We start from the raw sequence: 20038 nt of genomic DNA on the forward strand, positions 1-20038 counted from the left end.
GGAAAGTGACAGCAGGGGAATACAGTAGGGACTAGGGAGAGAGAAAGGCAGCAGGTTAGATTACCTGTTTAGCAGCGGCGGTGGTCTGCGGTGCTGTGGATGAGTAGGCTGTGGTAGGCGTGACGTGGAGGAGGCTGTGGGCCTCGGAGATAGTGCGGAGGAGGAGGCTGTGGGTGCGCAGAGGTCCGAGGGCGGGGCGGCAGAAGAGGCTGAGGGCGGCTGCAGTGGATCTGGAACCAGGCTGGCTTTATTATCCCTGCCGCCGCATCGAGCTCCTGTGACTACGGCGCTAATATTTCAAAACTGCTGCGGACCGGCAGCCAATCAGCGACAGATTTGAACTAGTAGTGCCGCGGTCACAGAAGCTCGATGCAGCGGCAGGAATAATAAAGCCGGCCTGGTCCCAGATCCGCTGCAGCTGGGAGTCTGGAACGATCCGCTACAGCTGGGAGTCTGGAACCTGGGCTTCCAGTGCGGCGGAGATGGTAGGGGCGGAGCGACGGAGGGCGGACCAGGAACGCAGCTTCTTTGTCGGCCCATACAGTAATGCCCCCAGCAGTAGCATCCCTTATACAATGCCCACAGTAGTAGTGCCCCTTATGCAATGTCCCCAACAGTAGTGCCCCTTATGAAGTGCCCCCTTTACAATGCCCTCATTAGCTGTGCACCCCATCAGTAATGCCGTTAATGGTAATGCCCCTGTGTAGTATTGCCCCTAGTCGTTTAGCCCCTGTAGTTTAGCCCCAGTAGTCATGCCAATACTGGTAATGCCCCTGCAGTTATGACCCCAGCAATTTACACCCCCCCCTCTAGTTTAGCCTCTGAGTGGTAATGCCCCCAGTAGTTTTGCCCTCATGTAGTTTGCCCCATGTAGTTTAGCCCCCAGTGGTAATGCCCCCTGCAGTTGTGCCCCCAGTTGTTTAGCCCCTGTAGTTTAGCCCCCATGTAGTTTGCCAAAGTTAGTAATGTCCCCAGTAGTTTGCCCCCTTGTAGTTATACCCCCAGTAGTTTAGCTCCTGTAATTATGCCCCCTTGTAGTTTAGCCCCCAGTAGTAATGCTGCCAGTAGTTTGCCCCTTTGTAGCTTGCCCCCTTGTAGTAATGCCCCCAGTAGTTTGCCCCCAGTAGTTTGCCCCAGCAGTAAAGCCCCCCAGTACTAGAGCCCCCCAGTAGTTTGCCCCAGTAGTAAAGGTCCCCAGTAGTTTGCCCCCAGTACTAGAGCCCCCCAGTAGTTTGCCCCTCTGTAGTTTGCCCCAGTAGTTTGCCCCCAGTACTAGAGCCCCCCAGTAGTTTGCCCCTTGTAGTTTGCCCCAGCAGTAAAGCCCCCCAGTAGTTTGCCCCCAGTACTAGAGCCCCCCAGTAGTTTGCCCCTTGTAGTTTGCTCCAGCAGTAAAGCCCCCCAGTAGTTTGCCCCCAGTACTAGAGCCCCCCAGTAGCTTGCCCCTCTGTAGTTTGCCCCAGTAGCAAAGGCCCCCAGTAGAAACGCCTGTGGTATACATATAGGAAGGAGGGGGGGGGGAGAACTATACTTACCTAGCCCCGCTCCCACCGCAGTCCTCTCTCGCCGCCCGCTCCTCTGCACTATGAGAGAGACGTCATGACGTCTCTCCCATAGCGCGCACTGACAGAGCCGGAAGCCGGAGCTCAGTACTGAGCTCCTGCCTCCGGCTGCCGCTGCGGAGAGGGAGACGGGCGCCCGCTGGTAACGCGATCTCAGCGGGCGCCCGGCATCTCCCTGCAGCGCCGCCCGGGACATCGGGTTAGGTGAGCCGGGGGAGGCGGAACTGCGTTCCGTCTCCTGGTGGAACTGACGGAACGCAGTTCCGGCCCGTTCCGGCTCACTTTAACCCCTGGTGAGGAGACTGGTCTGGAGAGCTTACAGGCAGCACTAGTGTGACAGACTGTGCACCCCTCTGCCCTCAGTCACAGACTGGGGGTGAGTGCTGTGCTGCATTATTTATTATTAAAAATATGATTTAAAAAATATGATTCACTATTCACACATCATCATGATATCCTTGTGAAGGGGAAGAGGGATACTTAAGGTTATAAATGAGATAGAGACCTACGGAGGGGTTTTGGGGAGGGGGTTATACTGTGTGACAATGTGTGAAGGGCACTACTACTATGTGCATAATGTGTAAGGTGCACTACTACTGTGTGGCATAATATGCATAAGAGGTACTACTATGTGCATAATGTGTAAGGTGCACTACTACTGTGTGGCATAATATGTATAAGAGGTACTACTGTGTAGCATAATTTTAATAAGGGTCACTACTGTGTGGAATAATGTTAATAAAGAGTACTACTGTGCTATGCAATGTGAATAAGGGTCACTACTGTGTGGAATAATGTTAATAAAGAGTACTACTGTGCTATGCAATGTGAATAAGGGCCACTACTGTGTCTCTAACTTTTATTTGTTGACAATAAAGTGTTTGCTAATTGTGTTAAACATTGATTATTTTCATGTTAATAAATACATATTGAGGCCTGGTCTTGTGAAGAGTGTATGCATATTGAGAAAGCATACACTCTTCCATACAACAAATTCTTTCTAAATATGAATCATGTACTGTAGTAAGCTGTTTACCATTATTATCCAAAATGTTAATGTTGACAAATAAAAGTTATACTTTCACATTCACTGCCCCTCTCATACCCTTTTTCTGTGTCCCATCACACATTACCTCTCTGAATAGCCCTTAAAACATCCCCACGTGCCCCTTTCATGTAATCAGACCTCTCCACATACACCTTTTGGCCATCATACCCCATATGTCCCTTATGTGCAGATCAGTCCCTTTCACATGCCCCTTTATAAGCAGCCCAGCACTGAATGTTTTTGCAGATCAGGTAGGGGAGTGGTCGTGGAGGGGATATGTTATTAATATAATATTAATGAATATAATATATGTGTGTATTTGCTGGCATTAATATAAAGTATATGTCACTCTGTGTTGGCAGGCATTAATAAAGTGTATGTATGTATGTATGTATGTATGTATATATGTATGTATGTATGTATGTATGTATGTGTGTGTGCTCGTATTAATATAATGTGCCCCAATGTTACATGTGCATAAAGTCCCACAAATTTTGGGAGGTTTCTTAATATAATGTGTATTTGGGATGGGTGATTTTAATATAATGTGTTTGTGTAATTGGATTATTATATTGTGTGTGTAATTGTATTACAGGTTGAGTATCCCATATCCAAATATCCGAAATACGGAATATTCCGAAATACGGACTTTTTTGAGCGAGAGTGAGATAGTGAAACTTTTGTTTTCTGATGGCTCAATGTACACAAACTTTGTTTAATACACACAGTTATTAAAAATATTGGCTAAAATGACCTTCAGACTGTGTGTATAAGGTGTATATGAAACATAAATGAATTGTGTGAATGTACACACACTTTGTTTAATGCACAAAGTTATAAAAAATATTGGCTAAAATTACCTTCAGTCTGTGTGTATAAGGTGTATATGTAACATAAATGCATTCTGTGCTTAGATTTAGGTCCCATCACCATGATATCTCATTATGGTATGCAATTATTCCAAAATACGGAAAAATCCCATATCCAAAATCCCTCTGGTCCCAAGCATTTTGGATAAGGGATACTCAACCTGTATTATAATATGGGTGTGATGGTATTAATATAATGTGTGTGGGGTGTGATATTATTATTACTGTATGTGTTGGCGCTATTAGTGTGACGTGGTGATGGCTATTAAGACTATATATTTGGGATATTAATGTTACGTGTAGTTACATTAATGTGAGGGAGGGAAGGAGGACAATTCTTAAATGTAGACTAATTTAGTGGTGGGTCTAGTAGAAGGGGGAGGGCCTAAAGTTTTCATCTTGCCAGGAGAAAGATCCTGACCCCTCCACAGATCCCACCCCCATTTGAGGCTGCTCCCAGGAATTTCCCAGGCTGGTTTTCCATCCCAATCCGCCCTGGCTATGGGAATATTTTTTACCTCCATAAAGTAGCTGGATGCTGAAGGATTTGAGTTGTTCTTGAATGTCTGGCTGATGAATAATTTCTTTTTGTTGTTCATTTCATCCCAGTGTTTTCCATAGCTCACCTCCAAGTAAGAATGTATGTGAGGTGCATACTCTTCGTGATGTAAATGCACCTGTATTAGATATTGGTAGTTGGGTTACTAATTAAAACAATTAAGATCATATCAACAATGTTAAATTTAAGTTAAATCAAGTAAATTTATGAGCTGAAGTCAGGTTCTTGTTTGTTATTTTTATATATCATGTCAATTTAAATATAGCAGAATCTCATATGTATGTCAAAATGTATGTTATTAGTAAATAATGCACTTTTTTTTATTTCCTCATTTTTATATATTTTCATTAATTGTAATACCTTCATTTGTATTTGGTAAATACACAAGTTGTTAAATTTAACAAACACATAATTTTACAATTTGTTAATTTTCCATTTCGAGGGAAGAAAAAAAAAAGAGTGAATTAAGCATTTATATAAATTACAGATTTAGGCCAATTTAATGACAGTAATTTGTATCGCTTTGATTAACAGAATAATCTATATCTACGGGAATATTTACCTTGTGGTTTAAAGCTTGAATCTGTGTACAGTAAAATTCATGCTCAAAGTCAACTCTGTACTGGTCCTCAGATTCTGTGTCAATTTTTATTTTTTGACGTGTGTCACATTCGTGGCGGAGAATCTTTGCATCACCTGTTACAAACGGCATGATACAATCAACGTACCAACTATATGCAATGCAAGAGAGATTAACAGTAATATAAACAATTCAAGAGGTAATGGATAAGCACTAGGTAATACTTTGACGGTACTACATATTTTATATATCAGCATGGGTTGAAAAATCTATAAATGGTGACACGAAATACACATACCCTTATAGTGGTTGATATCACAACTCACAGCTATTTCTGATAGTGAAGGTGGTTTAATTTCCATATACGCTAAACCCAATAGTAGGCTATGTCTGGCAGGCACATAAAACTCCTGGGTAACATTTTAGTTTTTAGCAGCCAATTGTCAATTAAGTGATTATTACAAGGATTAAAAAAAAACACATGAAATTAATATTCAAGTATTTTAATACAAAAAAAGCAATTAGAGATAGGATCAGCTGTGGGATGTAATGGAGTCCGAGATCTCTCGAGGTGCGGGATGCTGGCAATCTTGAAAGTATTTTTTTTAAAGGAGCAATCACTTACAAGGCATGGGTTTGCCTTGTATTTGCCCCTTAAAAAAAAGTCAGAGATCAGCCAGCATCCCGCACTTACAGCGATCTCGGACTCCATTACATCCCGCAGCATGTATTAACAGCTGTGTACAGAAGGCAAGGTAATTACATGTTCAATTGAGTTTTGCGGTATGAAATGGTATGTCATACTGACACAAATGCTGCCTAGAACTCTGTGAGGGCCCAGCGAAGGGAGCTGTGTATTGTTCTGTGAGGTGAGGCATCCTCTAAGGTGAGGTGAGGTGAGGTGAGGTGAGGTGAGGGGTGCTGTGAAATAAGGTGTCTTATGAGGAAAGAGGGGTGCTGTGCTCTGAGGGGTGCTGTGCTGTAATAGGCAATGAGTGAAAGAAGCTGTGATAGGAGAGGGGTACTGTGCTGTGAGGGGAGAGGGTTGCTGTGCTGGGATGGGAGAGGGGTGCTGTGCTGTAATTAGTGAGGTGAGGGGTGCTGTGAGGTGAGTTGTCTTGTGAGGGGTGCCCTGAGGGGAGAGGGGTGCTGTGCTGTGAGGGGTTCTATGCTGTAAGAGGAGTTGGGTCCTGTGCTGAATTGAGCAATGGGTGAGAAGTGTCTGTGACGGGGGAGGGTGCTGTGCTGAGAGGAGAGAGGGGTGCTGTGCTGAGTGGGGTGCTGTGCTATAATAGGCAAAGGGTGAGGGGTGCTGTGGTTGGAGAGGAGTGCTGTGTGTGAGGGGAGCACAGTGCTGTGACGGGAGAGGTATGCTGTGCTGTAATGAGTAAGGGAAGCTGTGCTGTGAAATGAACGCAGCTGTGCTGTGGTGGAAGTGAAGCATAGAGGGAGGAAAGAAGACCTCCCACAGAAAAAAACAAACATGTAAGAACCAGCCACAGAAGAAGCCCGGGCAGAAGAAAGAAGATTAGGCACTGCTGGCCAGGACAGGCCAGCAACCAAAGCTAGAAGCTGAGGACCAGAGGATGCTGCAGTGGTGGAAATTGCTGAACAAAGCTCCCAATGCAGCCTCTCTCAGCACCATGGGAAGTGGCTTCGGCCGCCTTCACTTATTTAACCCTACTTAGAGCACTAGTGTTGTCAGGCACTAGGCCTGTGAGCACAGTAAGGTGTCAGGCCTGTGGGACATGTTATGTGGGCCGAGTGCCCATGCCCTTGGGCATTAGGCTCAGGTCACTGAGTCATTATTTTGAATTGGTGGTATGGCAGTATCATAGGGGATCAGGCCTTGGGCCTACCTAAGAAAGGCCCCCCAGATATTTTCATAACCACACTTTATAATTTCCACTTGGACCAGTGTCTTGAAGTGAAAGTGAGGTAACACAAGCACTGCAGAGTGCACACGGAATAGGCAGTAATGGCTGTACTCTGAAACAAATGGCTGATGCATTAGGGGATGACTCTTTAGGACCTTGCAACAAGATGAGACCATATCTTCAGTATCAGGGTTCTGTAAGGGACCAAAAGAATAAACTCTACAACAGCAAAGAGGAAAATGATAGGATGAGTAGTGGGGGGGGGGGGGGGGGGGGGTAGCAAATCTTGGAGCGAGATAAAGTGGAGTTGTTGCCCACAGCTACCATTCAGCTTTTAACTTTTTTCACAGCCTGTAATGTAAAATGACAGTTGGAGGCTGATTGATATAGGCAACTTCTCCATATTGCCTCTCTCCAAGATTTGATGACTCTTCTCCATAGATAGTGCAATTGCACTGTAGCACAGCAATAGCCACTGCTAAGAAGCCAATGTTAGTAGAGCCTACGTGGCACAATAGTAAGGTGATGGAAAACTGCTGGGGAGGAGGCTCTAAATCAGAGTGATATGTGCACTACCAAACATATTAACATCACTGTAGGGGAGTGGGTCCCTTATGGCTTTCAGCAATGCATGTCCACCCTCACAAGACCCTCATCCTGCTCTAATGATCCTGAGTCGGGGCCAGCGAAGCCATGTCAATTTGTAAGGGACCCTATTTATTTTTTATGGCATTTTTTCAGGAACTAGAGCTGCATCTCTGACTTCACTGGAGCAATAGTCGTATCTTCCAGATCCACTGCATACATGTGAACTGGCTTGCTCAGAAGGCCCCAAGGCTGGCTGGAAAAGCATTAAGATTCCTTTCACCACTGCCAGACAGCAACGGCGAGGAGCTGACAAAGACTTTTCTTCTTAAATTGCGGCAATAGATTCTCTATAGCTGCTATAAGGGGCTATGGAAACTATTTTCTATCACAGCATAATGACAAATAGACCCCTTTGTATAATGAAGTTTGTTAAAGTGTATCAGGGCATTCACATTACAGGAGATCTTGGATTTATGCCCAAGATGTCGCATCGGAACCATATCTGAACACAGGTAAAGGTGACATAAAATTGCTGCAACATCACGCAGAAACATGATGCTGGGTCAACGTATGTACAAGTGCTGTGTGTTGCCCACATTGCCCATACTTTACATCAGGGGTTCCCAACCACGGTCCCCAAGTACCCCTAACAGTTCATGTTTTCCAGGTCTCCTCACAGGATTGCATGTGAAATAATTAGCTCCACCTTTGGGTCTTTTAAAATGTCCGACCGAAGACTGAATATATATATGTAAGCACTGAGGTCATATTAAACCACAAGGGGTTTTGAGGGTTGCCATTTTAAGGATGTGATATGATTGTTTTTGTTTGTTATATGGCATGATTAGGGGTCAGCCAATGGTGGTCAAGTGGGGAGGAGAGTTTTGTTTGAAACTAGGCTGAGGCAGATTATCTGCCTCTTGGTTCCTGTTTTTCTGGACAGAGAAGTACTCCATTTTGGGCTCTCATAGTCACTGATAATTCTTTCCCTGTGCTGTTTTCGTAATCTTTGATTTTCTTTTGCATTTCTTACTACCTTCTGTTTCATCTCCTATTCTTCACTATATAAATCATCTCTATTCTTTCCCTGTTCCTCTCCCTCTCATGATGTTTCGCCCCCAGCGCTTCTCCCCCCCCCCTCCCCCGCCCGCTTTATGGATGCTTATACTATTGGGGGCCAGGCAGCTGCTGGCTCCCAGGCTGTTACCCGCAGCGGTTGCCAGGCGGCTGTGGTATCTGAGCCCGCGCGGCCTCGTCTGCCTACAGCCCCTGCCGCCAGTTCCTGTGAAGCGAGCAGCCTTCACCGGGTACTTCTCCCGGCTATGGCTGCTGGCTTCGGCACTGCTCCCCGCCGCGCTCGCAGGTCTGAGCCCGGCGCTACTCCCGCCGGGTCCCAGCGGGAGCGCGGTCGAGTGGTGCTCTCCCCGGCGGCGGCGGTTGGCGGGGGTGCTGCTGGGGGGTCAGGGTGCGGGCGTTCATGCTCCCGCGCTCGCCGAGCTGCCCCTGCGGCTAATGTAAGTGCTTCACCCGTACGGCCGAGCACCGCGGCCGCCGGGTCCAGGCAGCAGCGCAGGCTACACAGGATCTCCTCGGTGGCGGCCGCTGCCGGGGGATCAGGATGCTGGCGTCCACCCTCTCGAGATCTGGGCAGTAGAGGGGGGTGGGGTTTAGCTCCGTGCTGCAGTTTCACTGGCATGCAGGAGGGGGAGGCTGTGGCTGCTTGCCATCGCAGGGGACAGGCAGGGCAGGCTTCTCCCTCTCCTGTGGTGCCACAGAATAGGGGGGGCAGGCGGGGGAGAGGTATTAGGGCTAATTATGATAAGCTTTTAGTGCAGGGGGACAATCAGGGGGCAGCAGACAGCCACAGCCTGGAACAGGGGGCTGACGGGTCCAGTAGGGTAGTAGGGGCTGCCGCTATTGTCCCACTGTATAGCGAGGTGGTGAGTCATGGGGGGCATTCACAGGGTGGAGCAGCGGTTGGGACCACGGATGTGGTGTCTTCAACTGCGTTCCACCGTACTGCCATTCTAGGACTAGCACCTGGGCTCCCGAGTACATCAGTCATGGTGGATAGGCCATTCCAATGCTGAGATTCAGTCTCTGGGTCGGTGGCGCTCTAACGCGTTTCGGTCATATATACGTCCGAGTTTATCTGTTTTTTGTCAACAAACATAGCTGACTGGAGGACTAACCACTCACCGACATACTGCAGGAGTTTTTGATGAATTTCACTTCCCCCGGGGGTCCAATTGGCACTCCAATTATGATTATATGGCGTTAGTAATGTTAGCTACTCCAGAGGTTGAGTGTTTTCGCCTCAAGGTCCGGTCGGCTACATTTGTCTTCCCCTACTGTCCCTCGTTTGTTGCTGTGTTGTGTTGTATGGAGGTGGATCTTTGTTGGTTTTGATGTTCTCATATATATCTGCCCTTCATGTGCTGACTAAATTTGAACGTGTTTCAGGTGGACCTGATTGCAAGCCGGTGTGGGTGCTAGGGCATTCTTATGTTTTTTGGGCGGCTCGTTGCCCAGATGCTGTGGATGCCGATTATTTTCAACATGCTCCACTGATTCGGTGGTTAGGTTTTCGAGGGATGCACTGGGGCTCGCCTTGTGGAGGCTGTACGGTGTTTTGGATTGCCGAAGGTTTTGATGTTACACTTAGGGGGCAATGATATTGGTCAGCTGACAGCTCTGGAGTTGCATGTGATCGCTGAGGCTTTGCCTGAGTGTAAAATGGTTTGGTCTTCTTTGGTCCTTAGGCATGTTTGGCGAAATGCTAGGTCTGGTGCTCGGTTGGATGTGGCTCGGAAAAAGGTAAATATCGCAGGGGCTCGTTATCTGTTGGAGAATGATGGCGGAGTGGTGGAGCATGGTTTGATTAGATTCCAGGATGCACACCTTTACCGGTCGGATGGGGTTCACCTTAGCGCTGAAGGTATGGCCATTTTCGTGGAGGATTTGTTCTGCTGCTTAAGGTAGTTTCTTTAGAGATTGTTTGGTGGCAGTGCTGCGGCGTAGACCTGGCTTTGGCGGTAAAGAACGGTTGGTTTTTAAGTTTTTAGGCTTCAGTGGGTGCGCTCTCCTTGCAGTGGAGTATGGCGTAAACCAATTGTCCTGGACGGGAAATGGTTACACCACCTGAACGGGTGGGTTGTGGAGTGGAGAGTTGAACACCAACGCTTGGTTTTGTGTGTGTGTTTGTTTTCCCTGTCCGTACTTTAGTGCCGCCACCATTTAAAGAAAAAATTAAAAATAGTACCTGTCAATAATAAATTTTACAAAGATTTTAAACGCCAGCACTGTTGTCTGTGTCTTTATTTTAGTTGTTAAGTTATAATAGGTAATTGTGATTAAATACAGGTAAACGGGGTAACACGAAAAATACCCCGATAGTGGGTTTAGTGTCAGTGAGTAATGAATACACCTGTTCAACTGCTCAGTGACCTGGAAAACACAAACTGTTGGAGGTACTTGAGGACCGAGGTTGGGAACCACTGCTTTACATGATGTTATGCAATGTACAGTACAGTAACATCACCGGCATTAAATACGCTCAAATGTGTCCTAATTGTACATGAATCAATGAAAGATATAGAATAGTGCACTTAAAAAACTAAACTTTCCAAATAATCAGAGTGGCATTATGTCCTAAATTTAAAATGATCCTCACAGTATAAACGTGTATATTGGGATGACACTGATTTATCACATGAGATGGAAAAAAGGAGAGGTCACCTTTACAGTTCTAAACTACAACAGTGGCATAATTTTAGTGAGCTTTCAGGCAAATTTGCATTCAATTGTATCTTAATTTCAACAAAAGTGCCCTCTGGAACGTCATTCAGGGTTGTGAACTAGATGGAAATTAATCAAAAGTTTGTGACAAGAGCTGATTTGACAGCACTGATCCCAGTGAACCACAGCAAAAATCTGGCTGCAGAATGAGGTTATAAAATACAGCTAATGATTCTACAGAACAAGCCAAGCACAAGATAAACGATAAATGAACGTTATAAAGCCATACTCATGCCAAGACTCACGAACCCTGTGATAAATATATGAGCGTGAAGTAATGTAATCTATGAAAAACTCAATTTAAAGCAGCCATCTGCCCAATGAAAAAGTAGCTTCCAGCAACTTACGGAGAAGCCAAATTACCAAACCCTCCTATTTCTAACTTCACACCTTTCTTTTAGCGTTTTTGCCCATTAATTATGTTTAATGTGAGTACTTTTGATTAGTGAAAAATCTACCTTCACTGAGGGCCTACCACATACACTCAGCAGCCAGGGCCGGAGCTTCCACTAGGCAGCTGCCTAGGGGCGCCGGGACCTGAGGAGGCGGCCTGCTACAGCTGTCTGAAAAAGGTAACGTGGTCCTACTTCTCACAGCTGCCGCAATCCCCCCGGCACTCGTATCTTACAGTAGCCGTAACTGCCAAGCTCCCGTATTGCAGCCTCCAGCTCCGTTTCCACCTGGCACAGGCAGTAACTTTCACAGCTCCTGGAGTCCTGGCTGGGGGTGACATGCGGCGCTGCTCCTCATTCCAGGCTCTTTCACAGACCACTCAGTCCCAACTCTGCATCGCAGCCTGCAGGTAAGGTGGCTACACAGCACAATTTCTGCATTTGATAAGGAAAGAGGGGGAGAGCAGCAGTCTTGGGGGGCATGCACACAGATGGTGGAGGGGATAGAGTTGTAGACATTTAATAGAGTAGGAGGCACCCACACAGACTGGGGAGAATAGAGCAACCATGCAACAGACTGGGGAGGGGGAGAGCAGCTGCATGCCTTTCACCTGAAGGGCGGGTAGGGGGAAGGGGCAGTAGGAAGAAATTTTGCCTAGGGTGCCGAGAAACCTTGCACCGGCCCTGTCAGCAGCTACAGATGGAGCTGTATTTATTGAAGTTCCTTACTCACATACATAGGCAAATGCAGGTGGGGGTTCCAGTCGCCCGGAAACCCCTCATCTCCACAGCCGGACCAGCAGCCACTGCATGCAGTGTATAGGGTGGAATGGAGCTGCTGAATATCCCCAGGACAGCAGATTTCCTTCCAAGTCTGCTACGTGCGTGTGTGTGTGTGTGCGTGTGTGTGTGTGTGTGTGTGTGTGTGTGTGTGTGTGTGTCTTTGGATCTAAGCACTCCATTAGTGGCTTGCCGTGATCATTGAGCTTACATATGTCTGAAGCACTGTATTACATAATCTGCAATTTGAGGCAGACTATAGCTTGTTACATGCTAATTATGAATCCTGGGCTGGCAACAATCACTCTAAAATCAAACATTTGTAAACCCCCTTCCAGAAATCCTGCGTTTGCACCTGTTACAGATTAGAATACGCTGTGTATACGGAAACACGACACTTAAACAGTGCATAACTGAATGTGAACTAAAGTCCACTCCCTGCTTGCAAATAGAAATGACCTAAGTATTTGTATCAAAATCTTTATACTGTATCCTTTTGCACCATTTTGTAAACAGCTACTGTACAAAACAATATGTCAAAATTTGGTAGGGAAATATTTATTGAGATACAAAGTGTTTGTGTATAATACAATTGCACAGATTGTTAGCAACAGTTTTGGTTTATTAACAAACCCGAACGTGCGAGAGATGGTTACCCCAAGCACTGGCTATTTCATGGGTGACATACTAATTCTCCCCTTTGGAAGCTGCTGGTTTTATACTTACTCTGTACAATTATATATTATTTATTATTTTGGATGGAAAATCCTCTTTTATGCTGTTTAATCACTTAACTGACGATTTAATCCCCACAAAACTGATCAGAAATTGATGTTTTTATTTATTACTTAATAAAAGTTTTAAAAGTATTTTAAGAATATATTTAAATATTTTATTTAACAAAGAGTATATCAGGGGGGTGTTTATCACCCCCCCCCCCCACTTTTCTCTAGGTCCCCATTATAAAATAACTTCCCACCCCCATTGGCAATAGACCCCCCCCCAGCAGTCTTAAATCCTAATAACAGTAACCCCCACACACACCTCCTTAGTAGTAAAAAAAATCCATGTTTTATTTAACAACCTCGCTCATTGTAAAAAGCCCCATTTTCGCACCTCCCCACCCCCCATCCCCCTGTGACCAATGTATTTTTATTTTTATTTTACTCCCCCTCCAGCATTATTTAAATTTATGTTACCCCACCCCCACTAATTATAAATCTGCCCAGTGGGTAAACCCCGCCCCCCGCACTACCACCACCACCATGGACATATAGCCCCCCTTCCCCAATATACAGAGCGCAGCAGCACACGTGTTAGGCGGGACTGATGAACAGTCCCTCCTGCTACAGCTGATCTCTGCACTTGCACTTGATCTCCTAATCTACAAGACAGGTACACAGTGGAACAGTGGGGCAGCGCGTTGCATGTGATGCAACCTGGCTAGTAATGTATTCCTGGCTCCTGTCACATCACATGTGACTATGCCATGCAAATATTTAATAAGTCTGTGTATTTTGTTTTATATTGTGTATTTGCACTTTATATCTCCTCTTTCCTCGCTTAGGGGCCTACTTATCAAGTCCATTTTTCATAAAATTATGCTGCATAGCCTGCATGATTTTATGTATCCCGCTATGCACTAATAGCTTAATGCAGGAGACCTCACAGAAATCTACTGCAGAAGGCTAATTAGAGTTGCAGATCGTAGTCCCCACTATTGTCAATAGGGACTAGTGTCTGACCCCTGGTACAGTTTTTTGGAGTTTGGCCCCGTTGGTTTACACCATACTCAGATGTTAATGTCTTAAGCCTATGAAGGCATTCTCGCGGGGGAGGGATCTCAAGATCACAGCCTCCACCTGGCTCTGGAATCTGACACTGGGCGCATGCACAATATTATATTCACAGGAGGAGTCTTTCGAAAAAGTAAAAATCCCCCGATATCCCCAGGATGTAACTTATGGGAACGGGTTCTGCAATCACTCTCTCTGCAAATTAGATTAAACACATGGGGGGTAATTCCAAGTTGATCGCAGCTGGATTTTTTTTTTTAGCAATTGGGCAAAACCATGTGCACTGCAGGGGAGGCAGATATAACGTGCAGATATAGTTAGATTTGGGTGGGTTATTTTGTTTCTGTGCAGGGTAAATACTGGCTGCTTTATTTTTACACTGCAAATTAGATTGCAGATTGAACACACCCCACCCAAATCTAACTCTCTCTGCACATGTTATATCTGCCTCCCCTGCAGTGCACATGGTTTTGCCCAATTGCTAACAAAAATCCTGTTGCGATCAACTTGGAATTACCCCCATAGTGGGGATATTTTGTAAAAAAAGATAAAGTCTGTCACGATACGGTCTGTTAATAATTGCGGCACTGCAATGATTATTAATACATAGGGCCGAATTGCAGGGGTATTCACGCTCCCGCGATTCGCCTATTCAATTGCAAAATTGAGAATAAGGAATTAACGCAAAACTTCATGACAACAGTGCAAAGTGTAGGGGAAAATGGGGAAAAAAAGGATAATAATAATAATAATAATAATAATAATAATAATAATAAAAAATCTGCCTATACCCCAAAAACAGCTAATCTAACATAGGATAACAGTATGGAAGTTTGTTAGTCATAATAAAGTATTTGGGTCGAATCATTGTTATATGCATTTTTTTTAAATGTGAAAAAATTATAGAAAGCAATGTTTGGGATACATAACAATGGGTATAAATATATATTTGAGTCACTTTAAGATAGAGATGTGTGGGTTCTGATTAAGTCTGTTCTTAATGCCAGAATTAACGTGAGTTCGGATTTATCTGGATTTTTCTTATTGGTTTACAAAAACACGTGACATTCGGGTAAATCGGAGTAAATCCGGGTAAATTGAACATCTCTACTTTAGGGGATTTGAAAAAATAAAAAAGTGTAAGCAGACCGATTACTCCCACCTGCAAGTCTAAAAATACATATCCCACTCATAAAGCACCCCAATTTACCTGTCCCATACCTTGTACCTAAATTCCCATAATTTTGTACTTTCACCCCAAGGGCATGTCATTATTAAGCAATTAAAAATAATTAAAACCTTCTAAATGTCATTCAAGGGGGTGTCCCAGATGTTCTGAACTGGGACACTGCTCAGAGGTGATGAATTGAAATTTGCTGTAAAATTAATGCAAATCAATTTTCACAGACAATAGAATAGGCGCTTTTCGCGATTTGTAGTAAAGTTGCTATTTTTTTATTGAATTTGGCCCATAGGCTCCTGTGTGATTGTATTTTCAGCTGCATATTTTATTTTTAACAGTATTTTGTAAGTCAGTTCCATGTTTTTTTTAATGCCATTGACAAGTGTGATTATTAACATTAAAAATCATAATATCATATTGAATGGTTTTATCCCTCATAATTTGCTAACATTTATCTGCCTAGCAGCTTGCTGTAGTACAAAACGTATTAACTAACAATATCAGGCTGGAAATTGCTAGCACACATTTTAAAACACCCCTTCTCTGTCTCTTACTGCTCATGTTACAATTACAGGGGTTATCTAGCTGGACCATGTAGTTTATGACACAGTAAATGATTTAATTTTCAAAGCCAGAGTACTGTACTCACCAATTGCTATGGTGTAATTTGGCAAGACACAAAGGAGATTTTTTCCATAAAGGAACAAACCCCTTGTTAGGGAACTGGGCTCATCATCTCATTAGAAAACAATTTTCACGTTACCTAAAAGTCCATATTTGACTCTCATGGCGTTTGACCATACACTTCCTCGTTGCTGCAGAAGTCCGATAGCATATGAACCAATCACTCCTGGAACATAGGCTTCACCTTCTAGAGAGTATTGCTTCAGTTTATCATCCGCCTTCTTGTCAATTAGCACTGCGTTACAACACAATAAACCATGCATTGCAAATTAATATCAGGTTAATATAGGGACCAAATTCAATACACATATTATAAAGAATATAGCCAGCTATTACCTGGAACTGCATTGATGTACATGCCTAGGAAGAATTTACTTGTTTTAATACCATTTGCTATGGCGTGTCTACATATGAAAGCAATGTACAGATACACATAGGGGACAATGCAGAATTGAAAGTAAAATAGGCAGAAATGTAAAAATAAAAATTTGTTGGGTTGCAAAACTTGTTTTCTTCTGCAGATAGAGTATGCCAAACATGCCAAACATGCATCTGGTTCTGTATGTATAGCATATAAGCCCTGTTTGTAGACTGGCTAGATTTTATTGAAATTGTTCTTTTGGTGATCTAGGAGTTTGATTTGAATGGTTGATTTGGTGAATTCGGCTAAAATGACCAATCATCTCTGGACTGCACAGTGATGGTCCATTATTATAAAATTGCAGCCTGAAAAAAATGTCATTGCATATGCGGGTGCTAGTTAGGTGTGATGTGCGCTGCAGCCATGATGAAATAACAGGAGGGGGCGGAGTGGGGGCATCTGCCGGGTCCATTTACTAGTAAAAACTAAAATAGAAAATTGAAGGCATCTGGAATAGACAATATGGCATCACTGAAAATCAGTTCTGCACTAAACCAGACAAGGAGATAAATAAAATCCAAATATATCATTTTTTTCTAAGCTAAGTAATGTCCTCTGATGTTATTTCTGTTCTAAATTAAACTACATGTGAAATGAATTTTATGTTAAAATCAGCAACATATTTTTCATTCTTAAAACAGTCGCTCTTTATTATCAAATAAGGCATATCAGTTTCATTTTGATCACACTGCAAGATCTCAGGCATGTTTATCTTACATGTTTGTGTTATGGTCAAGAAATTATTTGCGCATAAGCAAATGTCCCAACTATAAGTTTACCTATAATTGTAAGTTTTTCCTACCCCAAATAACATTGGAAAGAGGCTAGAGGACTAGAGAAATAGCTTAATTCACAAGACTAAACATTGAAGATGGATTATTTTATACAGGCGCATTCAATGTAAATAATTCAATACATCCCTTGTGTAAAATGTACTGAAAACATCTGGTGATACTTGTAGGTCACAGTCCAACCATAAAATAAGTGATATAATGCGCAATAGTGAAAAACAGTCAATATAATCTCATGCAAATAATTGAGGTTGAGTATAAAGGAATCCGCCACCATTTAGAGAAAGTCCTTCCGAGTCACCCCTAATGTATTTAACTCACAAATAAGTTGAACACTGGCTCATCAATATGTCACACAGATACACATCTTTAGATCGTCCCAAAGGGCCTCATTTCTGCCTTCTCCAAAATACTTCCCCGGAGAATATCAGATAGTGTAAAATGTTTACATAAAGCATGCAGAAGAACACAGTAGCAGTGAACGTACATAACATCAATGCAAAAATGTTTTTGCCAGCAACAGTGAGGATTGCTATTTATCAAAGATCGCTAGTGCCGTAGCCCTTCTTCTGTTATCTCCATCTCAGGATCATTCACTGCCCTTATCAATATTATTGATAAATTGCAGCAATAGCATCTTTTTTTCATTGATGCAAAAAGTGTTATATAAATAAGCACCTAGAGGTAGTATATATTTGGTGCATGTACATTTATATTTTGAAGGTAGTGTAAGTGCCAAAGTTCTGTCTCACATACTGTACATGTTATGAACCCTGTTAAGTAGGCTGTATACACGGTGGCGGATTGTTTTCCTGGGCACTGGCAGTGTTGGAGTGTGAAATATCCCCCAAAAAAATGTTCACTATTACACACACATGACAAAAACATTTCTTTAGACATCGCCTGACTACAGAGAGCAAAGGTCCAACAACATGAGTTCAAACAGGACCCCTGCTTGATGGACGAAGCTAATGCAATGCAGATAAAAACAAGCAGTGATAAGACTATAGCTGTCATATTTCTTAGATAATGACTAACACCTTGAGAAGAAGGATAATTTGTAAGAATTGTTGGATGGAGAGACACTCTGTGCTGCCAGGTAAGCAGTAGTAGGCGGGAAGAGTGCATGGTGGGATCATTACCAGCATTGGGAAAAACATATAATTGGGGTAAGACCATACAACAAGCTAATAGCATTCACTGTAGTAGCATAACTTATTAAAATACACCGAAAAAATTTATTATTTTAAGACTGCATTACCAAATTGCAGGCAATCCATAACTTAATATTCACAACTGCCGTATCCTTTACATATATTTACATAATACGTTTAAGAAAACCTTTTTTACATATGTAACAAGCTTCACACAAACCTGTAATAAAAGCAGCATCCTTTAGTAAGTTATTCAGTGAAAGTGACAGTGCCATCTTCTTTCCATGCTGTTTAGTAACGTTTCCTGATAGTATGATGGGGCCGCCATGTTTGCTTAGCTTCCATTCTGCCACACCTGAATACCGCTGTTCTCCACCCACTGTCTGAAGATCTGTCATTCCCTATAAAGGGCATGTAAAAAAGCACTTTCAATGTCCATACTCAGCTGTGCACAGAGAGAATGTAAATAAGTGACTGCTTGCACAATATTTCTTGAAGGTTTAAATGTAAAATTGTTTCCTTTTGGTCACATACTTTTAGGCGTAGAATTTTGTTGTTGAAAGAACAAGCACATATCACCTGGAAAATAACATTTGCAATGGCATAGATGCAATTGTAGTACATCAGCCACCAATTATAATATTTATGAAGGTTAACTCCATGCTAAGTAAAAATTGATCATATATACTCTTCTAGGCAGTTCATAGTAAAATGATAGACACCCATTGTGTGGAAAGGCAGCAGAGTTTGATCTGGCAGTAGGGGGTGAGGACTATGGGGGTAATTCCAAGTTGATCGCAGCAGGATTTTTGATAGCAATTGGGCAAAACCATGTGCACTGCAAGGGAGGCAGATATAACATGTGCAGAGAGAGTTAGATTTGGGTGGGTTATTTTATTTCTGTGCAGGGTAAATATTGGCTGCTTTATTTTTACACTGCAAATTAGATTGCAGATTGAACACACCCCACCCAAATCTAACTCTCTCTGCACATGTTATATCTGCCTCCCCTGCAGTGCACATGGTTTTGCCCAATTGCTAACAAAAATCCTGCTGCGATCAACTTGGAATTACCCCCTATGTCCTCACTACACAACACTCGGCAAGGTGCAATAACAACATCCCTCTATGGTGGTGTCAAAGTCAGAAAAATATGATGCACACTGCCATATTTGCACCTCATACATGTCCGCGCTGCGCATGCGTGCGCTCTCCCGTGCGTACGCATACCCGCTGTTACGTGCACCCGCAGGCGCACGGTATGCGCATTTACGGTAGAGTTTATGTGCGCCTAGCGTGCGACTCGATCGTTACATATTTTAACCATATAATGTATTTTGTAGATTATGGTCCCTTTGATAGAATCTGAAAGTTTAGTTAATGTAGCATGTTCATGAACAAAGAGATCCCTCTTTGTTTGATACGAAGGGTCAGAAAAGGGTTATACAGTGGTGTTTAGTATCCATCGGAAGAGTATTTAATTAGCAATATTCCGGTGTTGGTTTGAAGCGGATTAATCGCTCGTGCGAATAGTTATGGACATAGGAAGTTTATGTACTTTTACTATTATTTGCACTCACTTATCCATGCGGCGGGAAACCTAGTTTCCCACCCACCTGAGCAGTTGGAAATAGTCACAGCCCACCTGTATGAATCAACCTATGACCTTTTGTTATAATGCGAAGACGAATTCCTGTGTCCAATGAACAATGAGATTGTAGGGACCATTGTATTGTATTGTGTGTGGGGCATAAATAGACAAGCCGATCTGATCCAGCTCACTCTCTTCAACGGTTCTCATCACTGATAATCGGGAGCTGGATATTCAGAAAGGCGCATGCGATCGTTCCCTTTGTGCGTAAGTTTTCTCCGCAATCATATTGTCTTTATTGTTATTGTGAGCCATATCTCTCTCTCTCTCTCATCTCCTCTTTCTCTCTCATTTTCCCTTAAACGTAA

The 20038-nt window shown here is 43.4% G+C and overlaps 1 protein-coding gene across 1 annotated transcript in view; it reads right to left on the bottom strand.

Annotated features, from left to right (window-relative positions):
* Window positions 1–20038, bottom strand: part of LOC134945174 (uncharacterized) — a 532944-nt gene that overhangs the window by 460732 nt on the left and 52174 nt on the right. Inside the window, exons 10-13 of the mRNA XM_063934300.1 lie at window positions 18300–18480; window positions 15793–15948; window positions 4598–4731; window positions 3995–4153 (exon numbers count right to left, since the gene is read on the bottom strand). Of these exons, the coding sequence (XP_063790370.1) occupies window positions 3995–4153; window positions 4598–4731; window positions 15793–15948; window positions 18300–18480 (630 nt within the window). The remainder of the gene's footprint in view (window positions 1–3994; window positions 4154–4597; window positions 4732–15792; window positions 15949–18299; window positions 18481–20038) is intronic.

Source organism: Pseudophryne corroboree, chromosome 7 (genome assembly GCF_028390025.1).
Source record: "Pseudophryne corroboree isolate aPseCor3 chromosome 7, aPseCor3.hap2, whole genome shotgun sequence".
NCBI lineage: Eukaryota > Metazoa > Chordata > Amphibia > Anura > Myobatrachidae > Pseudophryne > Pseudophryne corroboree.